This window comes from Oncorhynchus nerka, linkage group LG10 (genome assembly GCF_034236695.1).
Source record: "Oncorhynchus nerka isolate Pitt River linkage group LG10, Oner_Uvic_2.0, whole genome shotgun sequence".
Taxonomy (NCBI): domain Eukaryota; kingdom Metazoa; phylum Chordata; class Actinopteri; order Salmoniformes; family Salmonidae; genus Oncorhynchus; species Oncorhynchus nerka.
In genome coordinates this window covers 91,695,096-91,717,031 of record NC_088405.1, presented here as the reverse complement: position 1 = coordinate 91,717,031, position 21,936 = coordinate 91,695,096, and the positions used below count along the sequence as shown (strand labels likewise).

Here is a 21,936-nt window from a genome sequence, read left to right as displayed (position 1 = left end):
AGAGAGACACAGTGACTGAATCAGATGTGGCTCATCTCTCTTTCTCGTGTACATATATATATGCGTTTCAATACAATCAAATAGTTTACTTGACTAAACATACGACTGACTGGTGGTTGTGGGACATCCTGTTATTAATGTATCCGTATCTTTAAAAAATCAGTAAATTTGCTGTTTGCCTTTGTACTTGGTGTGTGAGTATTTTATTCTATATTGTACTTCACCATCCTCTGAATAGTTAAGTCAAATAAAGGCCTACAAAGTAATTCATCTTTCAATACAATTTAACAACTACACTATGGCCCTGTACACACCGAGGTTGTACAACCCATTTGGCAAAATGGTGTGATACCGCATATATTCTTGAGAAGTTGTGAAATTTGTCGTACATCAATTGTGTAACCTGAGTGTTTACAGGCCGATGACACTTTCAATCTTCAAAATCCTAACGTCAAAGAAGTGGCAAATGAAATCGCTCCATAAAAATACAATTAAAAAAAAGACAACGCAGCAAAGTACCAGTCACTGATCATTTAATGGCCCTTTCAGATTGCCCACCGTCTCTCACACACAATCTTATTTAACCATGAAAGACTGTCTTTTAAATTTCCAAATGGATCCCACTCTGACACACTAGTGGAGGGTCCTGACTGTCCAACTCTTAGCTCTGAGGATGAGTGGCCAAGCCAGGTGTGACGACGGCTCTCAGACAGGCTCCTCATGCTGTGATCTGTTGTTGTTGTTGTTAGGATTCTGAACAAAGTTGACAGAGTAGGATCCAGTGCCCGAATCCTGGTTTACCTGGAAGTTTGATGTGGACAGACCAAATGGCCGCAGGAACATATTGCCCAAGTCCTTCAGTTTGCCTAATGACAGATAGATAGGGAGAGACATTAAAAAGCTAAATAATGACAAAAACGATGATGAAAAACAAAAATGACCAATAACACATGAACATTGAATTAAAGTCAGTCTGTATGTCTATTGACAATTGCAAATGAGAGGATATTCCAATACACTGTATGCTTAGCTTTGTTCTACTCTACAAACTCGGTACTTTAGAAGTGAGCTGTTTTCCCCAGCACAGCTCCAAGGGGCGGTAGCATAGCCTAGTGGTTAGAGCATTGGACTAGTAACCGGAAGGTTGCAAGTTCAAACCCCCCCAGCTGACAAGGTACAAATCTGTTGTTCTGCCCCTGAACAGGCAGTTAACCCACTGTTCCTAGGCCACCATTGAAAATAAGAATTTGTTCTTAACTGACTTTCCTAGTTAAATAAAGGTCAAAGAAAAAAGGGTCAATTTAATAGGAAATGTTGATTAAAGAGCCTCCCTCCCTACACACCGCTTCGTGGTCAATTTCAATTCCAAGCAGTTGAAATGTGTTCCCCACTCCCAGCCTAGTGGGTAGCAACTGGGTCCACACAACCTTATAGTGAGACCATGATGGAACAGAACCGGCCTTCCCACATATGTTATTTTAGGGGTCACCCTCACCTGACAACAATATGATTTAAAACATATCACAAGGCACCGTTGTTGATTTTTTTTGCTAGTCAGTGAAAAACAAGTTGTAGAAACATCTCAAGGATGATCAATGGGGGGGGGAAACGATGCACCTGAGCTCAATTTAGAGTCTCAAAGCGAAGGATCTGAATACTTATGTAAATAAGCGATCTGTTTAAAAAAAAAAAAAATTAAAAATTTTTTTTAATACATTTGCAAACATTTCTAAAAATGTGTTTTCGCTTTGTCATGGAAATAGAGAAGGGGTCTGAATACTTTCCGAATGCACTGCACTTATGTCTTTGAAATGTTTTCCTGGGGGTGCAATCTATGCAAAACAATAGAAAAACAGTTGGTGATCTCATACCCATCATATCGTCCTTCAGCTTCTCATTTCGCTCGTGGATCTGTTGTGGAAGCCGCTGTACGGAGGAGAGGGAGAGAGACAGTCGAGGTAAATGACTAGACATGTGCCTGATTGCTGTGAAGACTACTGGCAGATACGGTTTACCTTCTGCTGATCTTATATTGTACTCATCCTACCAGCACTGTTTGGAATGGAACTTCACAGAATAAAACACTTTCCACTACTTTACCTTCAGGTTGTCTTGGCAACATCCCTGTGGTGGGAACACATTATACCTAACCCCTGCACTAGAGCTAGCGGGAGGTAAACCCTTCACAGTAACACCTCATTATCCATCTCAAGTCAGAAGGAGCCCTTTCCTCTGTTTTGTAATCACTGTCATCTTCTATCTAGGGTGCTGCAGGTCTAGACAGCATCTTCTATCTAGGGTGCTGCAGGTCTAGACAGCATCTTCTATCTAGGGTGCTGCAGGTCTAGACAGCATCTTCTATCTAGGGTGCTGCAGGTCTAGACAGCATCTTCTATCTAGGGTGCTGCAGGTCTAGACAGCATCTTCTATCTAGGGTGCTGCAGGTCTAGACAGCATCTTCCATCTAGGGAGCTGCAGGTCTAGACAGCATCTTCCATCTAGGGAGCTGCAGGTCTAGACAGCATCTTCCATCTAGGGAGCTGCAGGTCTAGACAGCATCTTCCATCTAGGGAGCTGCAGGTCTAGACAGCATCTTCCATCTAGGGAGCTGCAGGTCTAGACAGCACGCCTCCAAGGACAGAAGTTCTCATCACACATCCATTCTAGATCAAACTACACTAAACAAAAATATAAAAATGCAACTAGAAATATTTTATTGAGTTAAAGTTAATAAACGCAGCAAAAAAAACATCCTCACTGTCAACTGCGTTTATTTTAAGTAAACTTAACATGTGTAAATATTTGTATGAACATAAGAATCAACAACTGAGACATAAACCGAACAAGTTCCACAGACATGTTACTAGGAGAAATGGAATAATGTGTCCCTGAACAATGGGGGGGGGGTCAAAAATCAAAAGTAACAGTCAGTATCTGGTGTGGCCACCAGCTGCATTAAGTACTGCAGTGCATCTCCTCCTCGTGGACTGCACCAGATTTGCCAGTTCTTGCTGTAAAGCACAGAGTTGAGATTGCCTGCAATGACAACAAGCTCAGTCCGATGATACGGTGACACACTGCCCCCAGATCATGACGGAACCTCCACCTCCATCCCGCTCCAGAGTACAGGCCTCGGTGTAACGCTCATTCCTTCGACGATAAACGCAAATCCGACTATCACCCCTGGTGAGACAAAACCGCGACTCATCAGTGAAGAGCACTTTTTGCCAGTCCTGTCTGGTCCAGCGACGGTGGGTTTGTGCCCATAGGCGACGTTGTTGCCGGTGATGTCTGGTGAGGACCTGCCTTACAACAGGCCTACAAGCCCTCAGTACAGCCTCTCTCAGCCTATTGTGGACAGTCTGAGCACTGATGGAGGGATTGTGCGTTCCTGGTGTAACTCGGACATTTTTGTTGCCATCCTGTACCTGTCCCGCAGGTGTGAGTTTCGGAAGTACCAATCCTGTGTAGGTATTGTTACACAGGGTCTGCCACTGAGAGGATGATCAGCTGTCCGTCCTGTCTCCCTGTAGCACTGTCTTAGGCGTCTCACAGTACGGACATTGCAATTTATTGCCCTGGCCACATCTGCGGTTCTCATGCCTCCTTGCAGCATGCCTATGAGCAGGGACCCTGGGCATCTTTCTTTTGGTGTTTTTCCAGTCAGTAGAAAGGCCTCTTTAGTGTCCTAAGTTTTTATAACTGTGACCTTAATTGCCTACCGTCTGTAAGCTGTTAGTGTCTTAACGACCGTTCCACAGGTGCATGTTCATTAATTGTTCATGGTTCATTGAACAAGCATGGGAAACAGTGTTTAAACCCTTCACAATGAAGATCTATGAAGTTATTTGGATTTTTACTAATGATCTTTGAAAGACAGGGTCCTGAAAAAGGGACGTTTCTTTTGTTGAGTTTAAGGAAAATCGAATCAATTGAAATAAAGTCATTAGGCCCTAATCTATGGATTTCACATGACTGGGAATACAGATGTTCAACTGTTGGCCACAGAAAAAAAGGAAAAAAATGGACTGTACTTATGTCTTTGAAATGTTTTTCTGGGGGTGCAGGAAAACCAGTCAGTATCTGGTGTGACCACCATTTGCCTCATGCAGTGCGACACATCTCCTTCACATATATTTTATTTATTTCACCTTTATTTAACCAGGTAGGCAAGTTGAGAACAAGTTCTCATTTACAACATCGACCTGGCCAAGATAAAGCAAAGCAGTTCGACAGATACAACGACACAGAGTTACACATGGATTAAAACAAACATACAGTCAATAATACAGTAGAAACAAGTCTATATACAATGTGAGCAAATGAGGTGAAATAAGGGAGGTAAAGGCAAAAAAAAGGCCATTGTGGCAAAGTAAATACAATATAGCAAGTAAAACACTGGAATGGTAGATTTGCAGTGGAAGAAAGTGCAAAGTAGAAATAAAAAATAATGGGGTGCAAAGGAGAAAATAAATAAATACAGTAGGGGGAGAGGTAGTTGTTTGGGCTAAATTATAGGTGGGCTATGTACACAGAGTTGATCAGGCTGTTTATTGTGGCCTGTGGAATGTTCTCCTACTCCTCTTTAATGGCTGTGCGAAGGTTCTCGATATTGGCGGGAACTGGAACACGGCGTTGTACGCATCGATCCAAAGCATCCCAAGCATGTCTGGTGAGTCTGCAGACCACTGAAGAACTGAGACATTGTCAGCTTCCAAGTAGAATACAGATTATCATGCTGAAACACGAGGTGATGGCGGTGGATGAATGGCATGGCAATGGGCCTCGGGATCTCGTCACGCCATTGATAAAATGCAATTGTGTCCGTTGTCCGTAGCTTATGCCTGCCCATTCCATAACCCCACCACCAGGGGGCACTCTGTTCACAATGTTGACGTCAGCAAACCACTCGCCCACACGACGCCGTACACGTCGTCTGCCCGTTATAGTTGAAACTAGGATTCATCCGTGAAGAGCACATTTCTCCAGCGTGCCAGTGGCTATTGAAGGTGAGCATTTGACCACTGAAGTCAGTTACAACGCCAAACTGCAGTCAGGTCAAGACCCTGGTGAGGACGATAAGCACGCAGATGAGCTTCCCAAAGACGGTTTCTGACAGTTCCTGCAGAAATTCTTCAGTTGTGCAAACCCACAGTTTCAGCAGCTGTCCGGTGGCTGGTGTCAGACGATTCTGCAGGTGAAGAAGCCGGAAGTCCTAGGCTGACGTGGTTACACGTGGTCAGGGGATGAGGCCAGTTGGACATACTGCCAAATTCTCTAAAATAATGTTGGAGGTGGCTTATGGTAGAGAAATGAACATTCCAATTATCTGGCAGCAGTTCTGGTGGACATTCCTGCAGTAAGCATGCCAATTGCACGCTCCCTCAAAACTTGAGACATCTGTGGCATTGTGTTGTGTGACAAAACTGCACATTTTAGAGTGGCCTTTTAATGTCCCCAGTACAAGGTGCACCTGTGTAATGATCATGCTGTTTAATCAGCTTATTGATATACCACACCTGTCAGGTGGCTGGATTATCTTGGCAAAGGAGAAATGCTCACTAACAGGAATGTAAACACATTTGTGCCCAAAATCAGATAAAAAATACGCTTTTTGTGAGTATGGAAAATTTCTGCTCACGAAACATGGGACTGACACTTGTTGCGTTTATATTTTTGTTCAGTATAATTAACTGTGGAGTTGTTGGGAGGAGTTGATTCTCTGGTAAGTGTATGTGTGTGTACCAGTGTGTGTCGGGGCTGGGAAGATAAGACGAGAGTATTTTGTTGAGACCATTTAGTGTCAGATGGTGCATTTCAGATGGAGAAAAGCTTCTATTCCAGGCCAGTCCAAGCCGTGCCTCAAACGGCACCCTATTCCCTATGTAGTGCACTTAGTGCACTAGTTAGTGCACTCTAAAAGGGACTAATAGGATGCCTTTTGGGATGCAGGCGCTGTGAGCTTGTGTTGTGTAAGCCTCCCCCTCATGGCTACATTAGTAAGAGCTGCTACTCGGCTCCTGTTATTATTGCAGAGCCTCATTCAGAACAAATCAGGAACATAGAAACTGTCAACCACAAACCTCATTGAATGGAAAGATGAAAAACACATCTTTGTCCAAGACATTTCAGTTTGCCTAACATTCAATATTTCATGTTTAACAGTAAATGCATTTTTTTGTTGTTGATGAATTTGACACCCTAGCTATTAAACAAGCAAAATCAATGAAATGGTTTAATAACTGGGCCTCATATCAAACACTTCATTATTATAACGGCTGTTTGGGTTTCGCCAAAGGCAAACCTAACAACATTCAATGTAAAATGAAAACCTTCACACAATACTGTTCATGTGTTAATAACTACCACATGAAATGTGCATTTACTGAAGGGTGTTGTTTTTTGCGGGGAGTGTATTTTACCCCCTTTCTCGATCTTGTCTCATCGCTGCAACTCCCCAACAGGTCGAAAAAGGCAAAGGTCGAGTCGTGCGTCCTCCCAAACATGACCTGCCAAACCACGCTTTTGTAACACCCGGAAGCCAGCCGCACCAATGTGTCAGAGGAAACACTGTTCAACCGACGACCGAGGTCAGCCTGCAGGCGCCCGGCCAAACCCTCCCCTAACCCGGATGACGCTGGGCCAATTGTGCGCCGCCCTATGGGACTCCCGATCACGGCTGGTTGTGATACAGCCCGGGATCGAACCTGGGTCTGTAGTGATGCAGTGCCTTAAACCTCTGCGCCACTTGGGAGGCGAAGAGTGACATAAAATGTAAGCCTTCTCTATTCTGCTAACAATGATATATTATAGTTTAAATGTCAGTGGTTGCTACTAACCATGCAGGCCTCTCTGGCTGAAGGCAGGTCAGGGTCTTTCTCCAGAGCAGCCTTGTAGTCTTCCAAAGCCTCATCCAGCTTGTCTGTTTTCTCATAGAGCTCTGCCCTCCGCAGGATCGCTCGCATGTAGTTTGGGTTCAACTCTATGGCTGGAGGTGATGAAAACAAGGACAGAGTTCTAGTTACGTAGCGATGGGTATGAATAATACAAATGGCATTTATCCAAATCTGCAACTGGCGTTAGTGATTTCGATCATACGCCTGGATTGGTTGAACAGAATTATTATTATATATTTTTTTAAACAGTGTTCTGGAGTGGGAATTGTCTTCTTCACACACAATATACTTGGAAAGAAGCACACACCATGTCCCAGACAGGTCAATCGTCTGGCGTGCCATGTCCCAGACAGGTCAATCGTCTGGCATGCCATGTCCCAGACAGGTCAATCGTCTGGCAGGCGTGCCATGTCCCAGACAGGTCAATCGTCTGGCATGCCATGTCCCAGACAGGTCAATCGTCTGGCATGCCATGTCCCAGACAGGTCAATCGTCTGGCAGGCGTGCCATGTCCCAGACAGGTCAATCGTCTGGCTGGCGTGCCATGTCCCAGACAGGTCAATCGTCTGGCTGGCGTGCCATGTCCCAGACAGGTCAATCGTCTGGCATGCCATGTCCCAGACAGGTCAATCGTCTGGCTGGCGTGCCATGTCCCAGACAGGTCAATCGTCTGGCTGGCGTGCCATGTCCCAGACAGGTCAATCGTCTGGCTGGCGTGCCATGTCCCAGACAGGTCAATCGTCTGGCTGGCATGCCATGTCCCAGACAGGTCAATCGTCTGGCATGCCATGTCCCAGACAGGTCAATCGTCTGGCATGCCATGTCCCAGACAGGTCAATCGTCTGGCATGCCATGTCCCAGACAGGTCAATCGTCTGGCATGCCATGTCCCAGACAGGTCAATCGTCTGGCATGCCATGTCCCAGACAGGTCAATCGTCTGGCATGCCATGTCCCAGACAGGTCAATCGTCTGGCAGGCGTGCCATGTCCCAGACAGGTCAATCGTCTGGCAGGCGTGCCATGTCCCAGACAGGTCAATCGTCTGGCTGGCGTGCCATGTCCCAGACAGGTCAATCGTCTGGCATGCCATGTCCCAGACAGGTCAATCGTCTGGCTGGCGTGCCATGTCCCAGACAGGTCAATCGTCTGGCTGGCGTGCCATGTCCCAGACAGGTCAATCGTCTGGCTGGCATGCCATGTCCCAGACAGGTCAATCGTCTGGCATGCCATGTCCCAGACAGGTCAATCGTCTGGCAGGCGTGCCATGTCCCAGACAGGTCAATCGTCTGGCAGGCGTGCCATGTCCCAGACAGGTCAATCGTCTGGCAGGCGTGCCATGTCCCAGACAGGTCAATCGTCTGGCAGGCGTGCCATGTCCCAGACAGGTCAATCGTCTGGCAGGCGTGCCATGTCCCAGACAGGTCAATCGTCTGGCTGGCGTGCCATGTCCCAGACAGGTCAATCGTCTGGCAGGCGTGCCATGTCCCAGACAGGTCAATCGTCTGGCAGGCGTGCCATGTCCCAGACAGGTCAATCGTCTGGCATGCCATGTCCCAGACAGGTCAATCGTCTGGCAGGCGTGCCATGTCCCAGACAGGTCAATCGTCTGGCAGGCGTGCCATGTCCCAGACAGGTCAATCGTCTGGCATGCCATGTCCCAGACAGGTCAATCGTCTGGCATGCCATGTCCCAGACAGGTCAATCGTCTGGCATGCCATGTCCCAGACAGGTAAATCGTCTGGCATGCCATGTCCCAGACAGTTCAATCGTCTGGCATGCCATGTCCCAGACAGTTCAATCGTCTGGCATGCCATGTCCCAGACAGGTCAATCGTCTGGCATGCCATGTCCCAGACAGGTCAATCGTCTGGCATGCCATGTCCCAGACAGGTCAATCGTCTGGCATGCCATGTCCCAGACAGTTCAATCGTCTGGCATTGTGGAATTAGAACAGAGACGTAACAGACTCACCCTTGGTGCAGTCAGCGATGGCTCTCTCATTCTTATCCTATTAGGGGGGGAGGGGGGAAAGGTGTTTCAAACTCAGCAGTCACCATTTTGTTATGTATTTGTTTGGGTGGAAAGGTTATGACAAGATGACATCAATTCCAAATGACCTGTTGATGTCTTGACCCGAGCCATCTGAATAACCAGGTAGGATTGTGTTTGCCAGTCAAACCTATCCTAAACTTATGTAGCATGTAGCTACAGTAGAGCACCACTAGGGGTCACAAGAGATCCGTCTCTCTTAGGCCCACCCTCTTGGGAGATAATGGTAGTTTACTCAGCGCTTCATTTTAGCCTGCTAGAACAGGATCCTGCACCTCTCCGTTTTGGACTGTTTAATTCCGGAACCTATTTGACTGGATCCAATACCTATCGTGGCATGAAACATCATTTTCACGTTTTGCTATGTAAAAAATGCAGATTAAAAGAGATCAAAGTTAATTCGTGTTGCCTCTTTGTTAATCCCCCCCTCCCCAAAGATGTGATGTGAAAAAAAGTAGATTTCCAGCCCAGGGTTGATATACTAAGAGTTGATTCGCGTTGGGCCGGGCCGGTCAGGGCTTAAGGTTTGCACAACGTTGTAACCTATACTTGAGACCAACAAGTAGCCGTGGCTGTGTGAGAAGAACACCAGTATCGCTCACAGAACTGGAATGAGATCCCCTTTATATAATCTTTCTCCCTCTCTCCACTCTGATAGACATGACCCTGCAACTCATCAAGTATTTCCTTACAGATCATTTAAAAGGGTTCTGAAGGAGCTATATAAAGGGTTCTGAAGGAGCTATATAAAGGGTTCTAAAGGAGCTATATAAAAGGGTTCTGAAGGAGCTATATAAAGGGTTCTGAAGGAGCTATATAAAGGGTTCTGAAAGGAGCTATATGAAGGGTTCTGAATGAGCTATATAAAGGGTTCTGGAGGAGCTATATAAAGGGTTCTGAAGGAGCCATATAACAGGTTCTGAAGGAGCTATAGAAAGGGTTCTGAAGGAGCCATATACAGGTTCTGAAGGAGCTATAGAAAGGGTTCTGAAGGAGCTATAGAAAGGGTTCTGAAGGAGCTATAGAAAGGGTTCTGAAAGGAGCTATATAAAGGGTTCTGAAGGAGCTATAGAAAGGGTTCTGAAGGAGCTGTATAAAGGGTTCTGAAAGGAGCTATATAAAGGGTTCTGAAGGAGCTATATAAAGGGTTCTGAAGGAGCTATATAAAGGGTTCTGAAAGGAGCTATATAAAGGGTTCTGAAGGAGCTATATAAAGGGTTCTGAAGGAGCTTTATAAAAGGGTTCTGAATGAGCCATATAAAGGGTTCTGAAGGAGCTTTATAAAAGGGTTCTGAAGGAGCTTTATAAAAGGGTTCTGAATGAGCCATATAAAGGGTTCTGAAGGAGCTATATAAACGGTTCAGAAGGAGCTATATAAAGGGTTCAGAAGGAGCTATATAACGGGTTCTGAAGGAGCTATATAAAGGGTTCTGAATAGCCTAGTACACCATGAGAAGGCCTATAATTTGGCCACAGAGGATCAATAGCTTCTTTAAAAATAGCCTAACTGTGGATGGTATGTAGCCCAATAACAAGGCATGCCTGGAGTCGGGAATGCGTGGCAAATCTGTCAGCGAACAGCATGCAGACAAAACAGGCCTTTAGCAATATTTCAAATACAATCGTGTGAAAACACAGGTTGGAAAGCAAATGGCTCCTGCTGAAAAGAGAAGACTATATCAGTTTGTAGGCTACTAAAATATTTTATCAACTTTCAACAGTGGATGCTGCTGAGGGGAGGATGGCTCATAATAATGTCTGGAACGGAATGAATGGTATCAAACATGAAAACCATGTGTTTGATACCATTCCATTGACTCCATCCCGGTCATTATTATGAGCCGTCCTTCCCTCAGCAGCCTCCACTGACTTTCAAATATTGTTTTTTTTACCAAGTACAACAAGAAAGAGGCTTTTGGCACGAGCTCGTCGGCCATCACCAGCGACTGAGCTGGTCAGTGAAACTGGAAAGCATTTTTAGGACTATAATTTCCTCATAGTGTAACCTACAATGTCTCCACACACCTAGGATATTGATGGATTCAAGACAAGGTCATTTTTATTGATCACAGACTCTGTTTGTCAGGGTCAAAGTAATGTCCGGTAAGCACTGGGTTTACGTGATATAATTGTGCAATAAAAATGTAGACTTCAGCTGTCTTGAGACTGACAACTCAGAAGGGTTATAAATACCCAAACGGATTACCTTAAAAAAAAGGTGCCCTCAGAGTTCACCACTTGGTTAAGTTGAAATGTTACTAGCTATCACTCTTACCAGGTGCATGCGGGCAGCAGCACGGTTAGAGAAGAGGACAGCTCTCTCCGTGCTGGAACACACAGGGCATAATCCTAAAGCTGCAGTGTACGACTCCTCTGCCTCAGTGTGCTCTGGGAAGATATGAAGAAGAGTCAGTCAATTATCCATCCATGTAAGCATTGCTGCTGGTGTACACATACATACAGTATACAGTGCATTCGGTATGTATTCAGACCCCTTTGCCTTTTTCTACATTTTGTTACGTTACATCCTTATTCTAAAATTGATTACACCCCCCCCATAATGACAAAGCAAAAACGGCAAATGTATAAAAAGAAACAATGAAATATCACATTTACACATGTATTCAGACCCTTTGCTCTGTACTTTGTTGAAGCACCTTTGACAGCCTCAAGTCTTCTTGGGTATGACGCTACAAGCTTGGCACACCTGTATTTGTGGAATTTCTACCATTCTTCTCAGCAGATCCTCTCAAGCAGTCAGGTTGGATGGGGAGTGTCGCTGCAGTTATTTTCAGGTCTCTCCAGAGATCGGTTGATCGGTTTCAAGTCCAGGCTCTGGCTGGGCCACTCAAGGACATTCAAAGACTTGTCCCGAAGCTACTCCTGCGCTGACTTGGCTGTGTGCTTAGGGTCGTCGTCCTGTTGGAAGGTGAACCTTCACCCCAGTCTGAGGTCCTGAACACTCTGGAGAAGGTTTACATCAAGGATCTCTCTGTACTTTGCGCCGTTCATCTATCCCTCGATCCTGACTCGTCTCCCAGTCCCTTCCACTGAACAACATCACCACAGCATGATGCTGCCACCACCATGCTTCACCGTAGGGATGGTGCCAGGTTTACTCCAGATGTGACACTTGGCATTCAGGCCAAAAAGTTCAATCTTGGTCTCATCAGACCTGCAAATCTTGTTTCTCATGGTCTGAGAGTCCTTTAGGTGCCTTTTGGCAAACTCCAAGCGGGCTCTCATGTGCCTTTTACTGAGGACTGGATTCCGTCTGGCCACTCTACCATAAAGGCCTGATTGGTGAAGTGCTGCAGAGATGGTTGTCCTTCTGTAAGATTCTCCAATCTCCACAGAGGAACTCTGGAACTCTGTCAGAGTGACCATCGGGTTCTTGGTCACCTCCCTGACCAAGGTCCTTCTCCCCCGATTGCTCAGTTTGGTCAGGCGGCCAGCTGTAGGAAGAGCCTTGGTGGTTCAAAACATCTTCCATTTAAGAATGATGGAGGCCACTTCTTGGGGATCTTCAATGCTACAGCAATATTTTGGTACCCTTCGCCAGATCTGTGCCTCGACACAATCCTGTCTCGGGGGTCTATGGACAATTCCTTCGACCTCATGGCTTGGTTTTTGCTCTGACATGCACTGTCAACTGTGGGACCTTATATAGACAGCCTTTCCAAATCAAATCAATTGAATTTACCACCGGTGGACTCCACTCAAGTTGTAGAAACATCTCAACGATGATCAATGGAAAAAGGATGCACCTGAGCTCAATTTCGAGTCTCATAGCAAAGGGTCTGAATACATACATAAATATTTTATACATTTGCAAAAATGTCTAAAAACCTGTTTTCGCTTGTCATTATGGGGTATTGTGTTTAGATCGATGAGGATGTTATTTAATCCATTTTAGAATAAGGCTGTAACGTAACAAAATGTGGGAGAAAGGGAAGGGGTCTGAATCCTTTCCGAATGCACAGTATACACAGACACAGCTTTAATGTGAACAGTATGTTAATATTAAAGCACATTTTGGGTCCGATTCTCACTAGCTAGGTTTCCATCCAATTGGTGACGGTTTAGCACGTGAATATTAAAAAATCTGAAAACTTCACTTGTTGTGGATAAAAGACTGTGCGTGATGACATAGTGCACATAAAAATACCTTTTGTGGTTAAATTGACATGTACCGAATAACATTTTTTTTTAAAGTTAAATGGGTTTCCATCGCATTTTCAACCCTAATGATGGTTCTCTCACAAAACGAATGTGCGTTATATAGCGAGTGTGCCCACTCTTGTATTGGCAAATGCCTTTCAGCCAACAGCTCGCAGATACAGTGTGGGTATAGCCACCATCAGCGGGTTACCACCCACCAACTGAATGCTGCTCTGTCCAGTGTACCCCTGAAGTACCCCCTCTTGTGCATTTTACCAGTATTCTGTTGGTCTCATGAGTCTTCTAAATTACCCCCAGGAGTCCTAGTACTCCTGGTTGGGAACCACTGGTTATACTTGATGAGATTATTATGGACAATTAAAAAAAGAAAGAAATTGTCAACCAGCAACCAAGTATCGATCATTTCACCAGAATAAGACCCTCGATATTTATTGGAAAGAAGCATGAAGCTCATCCATCACCCTGTGAAGTTAATCATAATTGATTTAATCTGTAGCTCCATAAACTGCATGCTTTCCCCTGACGAGCCGTAGTGGGAGGACCACACAACATGTCATCGCGTGACTCCCAAGTTTACTTTGATGGTCAATATCTAAGCACAAATGCGTTTCCACTGACATTTCTCGCATAATTAACTTTACCGACATGTACTTTACTCACGTAAAAAGATTACATATCAGCAATAGTTTAGGTGAATCATTCTCTAAGATCCTGTTGACCATGTTTTCTCAAACATCCATCCTCCAGCAGTATACAGTTTAGCCTACAGCAGCTTACCTCCACTCTTGAACTGACTGTTCCCCTTGTCCTTCAGGCTCATGCTCTCCGCTCTGCGGCTCTATGGCACAGCAAAAAAAAAAAAAAATCAGATTGAGCTCTTGTAATGCCAACTTACTGACCACCAAATGATGGTTGTAGAGTTTCAAATTGCGCAATTTTTTGTAGTTGTTGTCTAGGATGAAGAGGTTCACCTCTGTTTCCTCCTCGGTCATGTCTTTTTCCACTTGTCTCAGATACTCCTCATCAAATTCAGGAGGAGCGTTCTCTTCTTCATTCAGTTCAGTATCAGAATCTCCCCCTTCAACAGCCATACTCTTGTCTTCTTCGGTGCACTCATCCCAAGTTTCTTTTCCCTCCTCTTCTTCACCTCCCAATAATGTAGTTCTCTCCCCTGACAACTCGGCTTCTTCTCCTCCTAACTCTGCACTGACGTGTTTTTTCTCTGTGATTGGTGATCCCTCTGTTTCCTGGAATAATGCAGGGTCTTCTGAACAGTCAGTCCTTCTCTGTCTGTCACCCATGGAGCCGTCTGCTCCATTCAGAGACTCCTCACAGTCAAAGAAGGCATCGTCCCCCTGCTCAGTACCCCTGTGGGCTGCAGTGCTTTGGCCGTCTGGACATTCATGCTGTTCAGATACTCTAACATTGGTCTGAGAGTTGGTCATTCTGTCAAGGAGTGCCTTAGACTGCTTGTCTGCTGAGGATTCCATTGAATTTTCTCCCTGTACAAAACTTCACCTAGAAGGATGAATTGCAGTCAGTTTTTACATTGTCAATTTAACCTGTATCTCAGTTTAATCTTGGGATAGATTGTCAGTCACACTATAGAAATCATATCATTCACATTCTCTATCAATTCTGCCAGTGACATTGCTAGCTAGATCAGTGGTCTCTAGCTTTCAGTCAGAGAGGAAGAGTCCCAACTCAGCAAAAAAAAAAAAAAAATCCCACCTAGCAAAGACTTTTTGTGAGGTCAATGAGTGTCAAATTTGGTCAACAAAAAATGAATGGCTTATTTTCTATGTGAGGTTTATTTGCTCAAATACAAGTTCTGTAATGTCATGAGTTTATTGATAGAAGTAAAACATGTGACATCCAGGCATCTTTGAGAAAAAACACTTTATCAGAGTTGTCTCAACATGGCTATGGATATTCGTGAAATGAGGCTAGTACATAGCATTTATCTCCATTGAATACAGGCGATTGACATCAACACCCCTCATCGAATATTAAAAAAGGGATTACAATAATGAGATGTATTCACCAAGTCAAAAAGAGAATGTGAAATAAATATATAGACCCTTGAGCATATATAGTTTTAGTTTTATTTTATTTAACTAGGCAAGTCAGTTAAGAACAAATTCTTATTTACAATGACAGCCTACCCCGGCCAAACCCCAAACAGGACGACGCTGGGCCAATTGTGTGCCGCCCTATGGGACTCCCAATCACGTCCGGTTGTAATACAGTCCAGGTTCAAACCAGGGTCTGTAATGACGCCTCTAGCACTGAGATGCAGTTACTTAGACCGCTGCCCCACTCCGGAGCCCAACGATAGGCGGGAGCTGGACGGCTCCCATTGTTAAGGCAGAGAGACATGCATTTTGTCAGTATATCCATAATCTTCTGACTGTTCAGTTGCACCCTCGGCTAGCTAGCCCAGTAACGTCAGCTTGCTCTTTAACACTGTTACTAGGCTAGCGACATGACACATAACATAATAATAGCTACCATTAGGTTTAATTATCTAGCTAGCTGCTAACTTTATCCCAACAATTTTTTAACTTCTGCGACAAAGCTATCTTTCTGGCTAGTCAGCTAATGCTAGCTACCAGTTACAGACCCAAATGATACATAATGTGACATATTTTCTATATCTTTGAATACTTGAAACTTAACAAAGTAAATATACACAAAAATGGGTATGATACTGCATATTTAATACCTTGTGGCTGCAGTCCTACCTCTAGTCAGGATGACATTTCCTCTGTAATCATCTCTTCCGGCTGCTTATCAAATCAATACGACGCTGAGGCACTCTGGGAAATGTAGTCCTTAAGGAAACAGTTGGCTCAAAGAACGTTTCACCCTCAACATAATCATTAGTCCCAGTGCAGTCAAAACATGAAAATCCCGTGTTGTGAATATATTTCCACACTATGAGGTTTGGAATAATATTGTGAAAATTATGATAATGCCCTTTTTGATGTAAGAGCATTTTGAAAAGAGAGCTTGAATTTTCAGCCTGTTTTGGTGGGAAGGAGTTTTGGCCTGCCTAGTAGTGTTGACCTGTCATTCAAGGCAGGTGGGGCAGAGCCTTACCTGTTTAGCCCCCCAAAAATTGAAAAATCTATTAAAGTTTGCCTGTTTTTTGCGTGCCACATATCAGTTTACAAACAGTGTAAAAAAAAAAATGTTCCCTTACTTAATAAAGCTACATACAAACATGGTCTCTTTATTGAGTAAGGCAACTCCAATATGCAGGCGTTTTCTGTGGTGGAGGGGCAGTTCAGCGAATGCACATAGCGCAGGCGTTGGTAATCTTCTCTAGTTGCGCCGTGATTTGCTCAGTGTTCTGTCACACATAAACTCAAAATTATATGTCTCTCCCTAATCCAAGATGCCGTAGAAGTCAGGCGTCTTTGTCTTCGTCTTGTCGTGTCTCGTGTAAATAACTTTTTTCTTTGCATATAGTTCGTATATACTTTTAAAATATTTTTTAAACCTCAACTCCAACATATTCTCCTGCAACCCGCCTCACCCAATGTGGCACGGATCTGCTATTTTCTTTACTTTAGAACCGGAACCGCCAACAGAAGCTAGCCAACTAACTAGCTACTAGCTAGTAGTCAACTGGCCACTGCTACGCATGCCTCTTCCTAACGTCAATATGCCTTGTCCATTGCTGTTTTGGTTAGTGATTATTGTCTTACTTCACTGTAGAGCCTCCAGCCCTGCTCAATATGCCTTTTGTTCCACCTCCCACACATGCGGTGACCTCACCGGGTTTAAATGGTGTCTCTAGAGACAATACCTCTCTCATCATCACTCAATGCCTAAGTTTACCTCCACTGTATTCACATCATACCATACCCTTGTCTGTACATTATGCCTGGAATCTATTATGTGGGGATGTTTTTCATTGTCAGGGACTGGGAAACTGGTCAGAATTGAAGGAATGATGGATGGCGCTAAATACAGGGAAATTCTTGAGGGAAACCTTTTTGTCTTACAGAGATTTGAGACTGGGACGGAGGTTCACCTTCCAGCAGGACAATGACACTAAGCTTACTGCTAAAGCAACACGTGAGCGGTTGAAGGGGAAACATTTACATGTCTTGGAATGGCCTAGTCAAAGTCCATACCTCAATCCAATTGAGAATCTGTGGTATGACATAAAGATTGCTGTACACCAGCGGAACCCATCCAACTTGAAGGATTTGGAGCAGTTTTGCCTTGAAGAATGGGCAAAAATCAGAGTGGCTAGATGTGCCAAGCTTATAGAGACATACCCCAAGATACTTGCAGCTGTAATTACTGCAAAAGGTGGCTCTACAAAGTATTGACTTTGGGGGGGGGGGGGGTGAATAGTTTGCACGCTCAAGTTTTCGTTTTTTCCGTTTTTTTCATTGTTTGTTTCACAATAAAAAATATTTTGTGGTAGGCATGTTGTTTAAATCAAATGATATAAACCACCCAAAAATCCATTTTAATTCCAGGTTGTAAGAACAACAAAATTAGAAAACATGCAAAGGGGGGTGAATCCTTTCGCAAGCCACTGTAGATAAGCAGTCATAATCATGAATTACGTCGACAATCTACTGCCAAATCCTTTTCAATCGTTGTTATATGAAGACAAATTACAGATTAAACATATGTCATCGACCATTGGACATAAACATTACACAACAAGTCATAAATCGCAAATTAAACAATGAGTGGTTTGGAAGGAATCAGTGGCTAACTGCAAGTGTTGGTAAAGCAATCACTATTTTTTTTCCCGTGCCTGTTATTCAGTGGAGAGAGTGTGTGGTCCAAGTCTGGATTTAAGGAATTAAAACATCTGTCTGAAAGAGCCTGTTTTCCAAGCATAAAGGGAAACACATTCACGCGCAACACCGTGGGCCATGCTGCCATGCTGTCAATCGAGCATGACTTCATCCAAAGAACGCCAGACTTTGAGGACTAAGTTTGATAACAAAGTTTACCCACATGAAGGACCGCTGCGCCACAGCACAACAACGGTGTGTCCAAAAATATGTCTTGTATGTTGCTGCATAAATTATGCAATATGCAAATAATAATACAGTTGAAGTCGGAAGTTTACATACACTAAAGTTGGAGTCATTAAAACTCGTTTTTCAACCAGTCCACAAATGTCTTGTTAACAAACTATAGTTTGGCCTCCCGGGTGGCGCAGTGGTTAAGGGCGCTGTACTGCAGCGCCAGCTGTGCCATCAGAGTCCCTGGGTTTGCGCCCAGTCTCTGTCGTAACCGGCCACGACCGGGAGGTCCGTGGGGCAACACACAATTGGCCTAGCGTCGTCCGGGTTAGGGAGGGCTTGGTCGGTAGGCATGTCCTTGTCTCATCGCGCACCAGCGACTCCTGTGGCGGGCCAGGCGCAGTGAGCGCTAACCAAGGTTGCCAGGTGCATGGTGTACCCTCCGACACATTGGTGCGGCTGGCTTCCGGGTTGGATGCGCGCTGTGTTAAGAAGCAGTATGGCTGGTTGGGTTGTGTATCTGGTTGGGTTGTGTATCGGAGGACGCATGACTTTCAACCTTCCTCTCTCCCGAGCCCGTACGGGAGTTGTAGCGATGAGACAAGATAGTATCTATTGGATACCACAAAATTGGGGAGAAAAAAGGGGTAAAATTCAACAACAACAAAAAGTTGGTTAGGGCATCAACTTTGTGCATGACACAAGTGATTTTTCCTCCAATTGTTTAAAGACAAGATTATTTCACTTATAATTCAGTATATCACAATTCCAGTGGGTCAGAAGTTTACATACACTAAGTTGACTGTGCCTTTAAACAGCTGGGAAAATTCCAGAAAATGATGTCATCACTTTAGAAGCTTCTGATAGGCGAATTGACATCATTTGAGTCAATTGGAGGTGTACCTGTGGATGTATTTCAAGGCATACCTTCAAACTCAGTGCCTCTTTGCTTGACATCATGGGAAAATCAAAAGAAAATCAGCCAAGACCTCAGAAAAATAATTGTAGACCTCCACAAGTCTGGTTCATCCTTGGGAGCAATTTCCAAACGTCTGAAGGTACCACGTTCATCTGTACAAACAATAGTACGCAAGTATGAACACCATGGGACCCCGCAGCCGTCATACCGCTCAGGAAGACGTTGCGTTCTGTCTCTGCGAAAAGTGCCAATCAATCCCAGAACAACAGGAAAAGACCTTGTGAAGATGCTAGAGGAAACAGGTACAAAAGTGTCTATATCCACAGTAAAACAAGTCCTATATTGACATAACCTGAAAGGCCGCTCAGCAAGGAAGAAGCCACTGCTCCAAAACCGCCATGGAAAAGCCAGACTACGGTTTGCAACTGCACATGGGGACAAAGATCATACTTTTTGGAGAAATGTTCTCTGGTCTGATGAAACAAAAATAGAACTGTTTGGCCATAATGACCATCGTTATGTTTGGAGGAAAAAGGGGGAGGCTTGCAAGCCGAAGAAGACCATCCCAACCATGAAGCACGGGGGTGGCAGCATCGTGTTGTGGGGGTGCTTTGCTGCATGAGGGACTGGTGCACTTCACAAAATAGATGGCATCATGAGGAAATAAAATTATGTGGATATATTGAAGCAACATCTCAACACATCAGTCAGTTAAAGCTTAATCAGTTAAAACTTGGTCACAAATGGGTCTTCCAAATGGACAATGACCCCAAGCATACTTCCAAAGTTGTGGCAAAATGGCTTAAGGACAACACAGTCAAGGTATTGGAGTGGCCATCACAAAGCCCTGACCTCAATCCTATAGAAAATTTGTGGGCAGAACTGATAAAGCTTATGCGAGCAAGGAGGCCTACAGACCTGACTCAGTTACACCAGCTCTGTCAGGAGGAATGGGCTACAATTCACCCAACTTATTGTAGGAAGCTTGTGGAATGCTACCTGAAATGTTAGACCCAAGTTAATAAACCATTTAAAGGCAATGCTACCAAATGCTAATTGAGTGTATGTAAACTTCTGACCAACTGGGAATATGATGAAAAAAATTAAAGCTGAAATAAATAATTCTCTCTACTATCATTCTGACATTTCACATTCTTAAAATAAAGTGGTTATCCTAATTTTTACTAGGATTTAATTTCAGGAATTGTGAAAAAATGAGTTTAAATGTATTTGGCTAAGGTGTATGTAAACTTCCGACATCAACTGTAGCTAAGAAAGTAATACTAAGTGTATTTTGTGTAGTAAACTGTTAGTAGTCCATGTGTCTCAAACTAATGATTTGGTCCTCCCCCTCAGAACTTAGCCTACTGTTCTGACTTGGTGGTGCACATGTAGCCTATAGACTGTTTTTAGAGAAATGAAATCATCGGATATTGTAAGAGCTTTCATTGTCTGCTTATATGCCCCCGTTATTTATCCTTTGGTTCTGACTTGGTGTACAGGGAGAATCGACTACATCCATCTTAATCAAAATCACGGCCTGCCTCTTATCCGCTCCTCTTTTCCTCATGCCATAGTTTTAACATCTCCATTGTTATATTGCTTATATTGGTCTATCTCATTAGTATCTAATTCATCTTAAGGCAATGTTGGATTGATGCATTTCATTGTTTTGCTTACTTTGTGTATTATAGTTAGATCGTGTGCTTTTCCCCACGGGGAGAGATACTATATAATGTTGTTGGGTCTGTAACCATGTTTGCCAGTGACAGTCTCTTCCCATTCAAATATTTATTTTCAACAGAAAGTTCAGTAATAGATCCATGTAATTCCAGCTGATATTGCGAGGGTTGTTTTGTTTGTACAGTGCCCTGTCTGTGTCTATATATAGTCTATAAAAGTGGATCCTCGTGATTGTATTTTCCTTCCTTTTTAGACCACATTGTCCTAATAAAATACTTCAATTGATAGGCTAACCATGTCTCTCTCCCTCTCTCCACCTCTCTCTCTCTCTCTCCCTCTCTCCACAAAGTTAAGGCCTCAACATCTTGCTGAATTTATCTGAATTTCTGTCGGTGTCCATTTTGAAAGTGTGGAACGAATAAGCCTACCTCGTCGCAGCTCGTTTGCTTGCACTTGCTTATATTTAGAGCTTAGTGTTAATGATATAAGAACAGACATTATGAATTTACTGAACATAAATGTAATCATATTTGTGTATGGTTCAAAAGTCAAAACTCATGTCGGCATTTGTTATTATTGAAAGAGAATGCAGTTCGTATAGAGTTACACAAATTCATAAGGAGTCAGCAGAAACCATATTTATTTAACAAGTCAGCCATATCAGCTATTGTTTTTAAAAAGGCTGTAAATGAGGCTGAATGAACTGTGTCGCTGCCAGACAAGGCTCCGCTGATAGCCAGGTGTAGTGGTGGTAAGAATTCATTACTTGGTGCTGAAAAGAAAGCTCTGTTGTTGGGACAGCTTTATATAGGGCCTAACAGTTTGTGGGCACCGCTTGTCACTGTCATAGTACAATTCATGAATTGTTTGTGGTTGTGATGTGTAGTGGCTTTGCTGGCATCCATCTAAATAAAAAAATGATAGAGACTGCCCCACCAAGATTGACATGCTAAAATTGCCACTGCTGCCTGGTGACATCACCAGGCGGGAAAATGGTTAATAGACCAACAAGAAAGAGAGTTCCAAAACTCTCTGCCAATAACAGCTAGTTTCCAGTTTTCCCCTCCCCCCTCAGACCACACCCAGACAGTCATAGCAAAATTCTTCCTTGAGAAATTGCCCTTAGCTAAAGAAGCTATTTTTGTTTAAAAAAAATAACATTTTAATTGAAAACGATCACATTAAGGCACTTAATTGTTACCCAG

The 21,936-nt window shown here is 43.9% G+C and overlaps 1 protein-coding gene across 4 annotated transcripts; it reads right to left on the bottom strand.

Annotated features, from left to right (window-relative positions):
• Positions 1 to 516: 516 nt before the first annotated feature.
• LOC115136159 (tetratricopeptide repeat protein 1-like) lies at positions 517 to 15,934 on the bottom strand. 4 transcript variants are annotated; one of them, XM_029671671.2, is made up of 8 exons: positions 15,852 to 15,934; positions 14,098 to 14,644; positions 13,904 to 13,964; positions 11,220 to 11,332; positions 8,867 to 8,903; positions 6,840 to 6,988; positions 1,872 to 1,926; positions 517 to 866 (listed from the first exon to the last, which is right to left on the bottom strand). In XM_029671671.2, the coding sequence occupies exons 2-8, from the start codon at positions 14,614 to 14,616 to the stop codon at positions 706 to 708; spliced, it is 1,095 nt and encodes a 364-aa protein (XP_029527531.1). In that variant the 5' UTR covers positions 14,617 to 14,644; positions 15,852 to 15,934; the 3' UTR covers positions 517 to 705. The 4 variants fall into 4 exon arrangements, with proteins under 4 accessions (XP_029527531.1, XP_029527532.1, XP_029527533.1 ...); XM_029671672.2 differs by having other exon boundaries at positions 15,871 to 15,934; XM_029671673.2 differs by lacking the exon at positions 15,852 to 15,934 and adding an exon at positions 15,292 to 15,832.
• Positions 15,935 to 21,936: the final 6,002 nt, after the last annotated feature.

Excerpts from the sequence above, each read along its gene's own strand:
- LOC115136159 (XM_029671671.2), bottom strand. The coding sequence starts at position 14,616 with ATGGAATCCTCAGCAGACAAGCAGTCTAAGGCACTCCTTGACAGAATG. Across the intron at positions 11,333-13,903 it reads CAGTCAGTTCAAGAGTGGAG|AGCACACTGAGGCAGAGGAG; the intron begins GTAAGCTGCTGT and ends ATATCTTCCCAG. Across the intron at positions 8,904-11,219 it reads CTGCTGCCCGCATGCACCTG|GATAAGAATGAGAGAGCCAT; the intron begins GTAAGAGTGATA and ends CCCCCCTAATAG.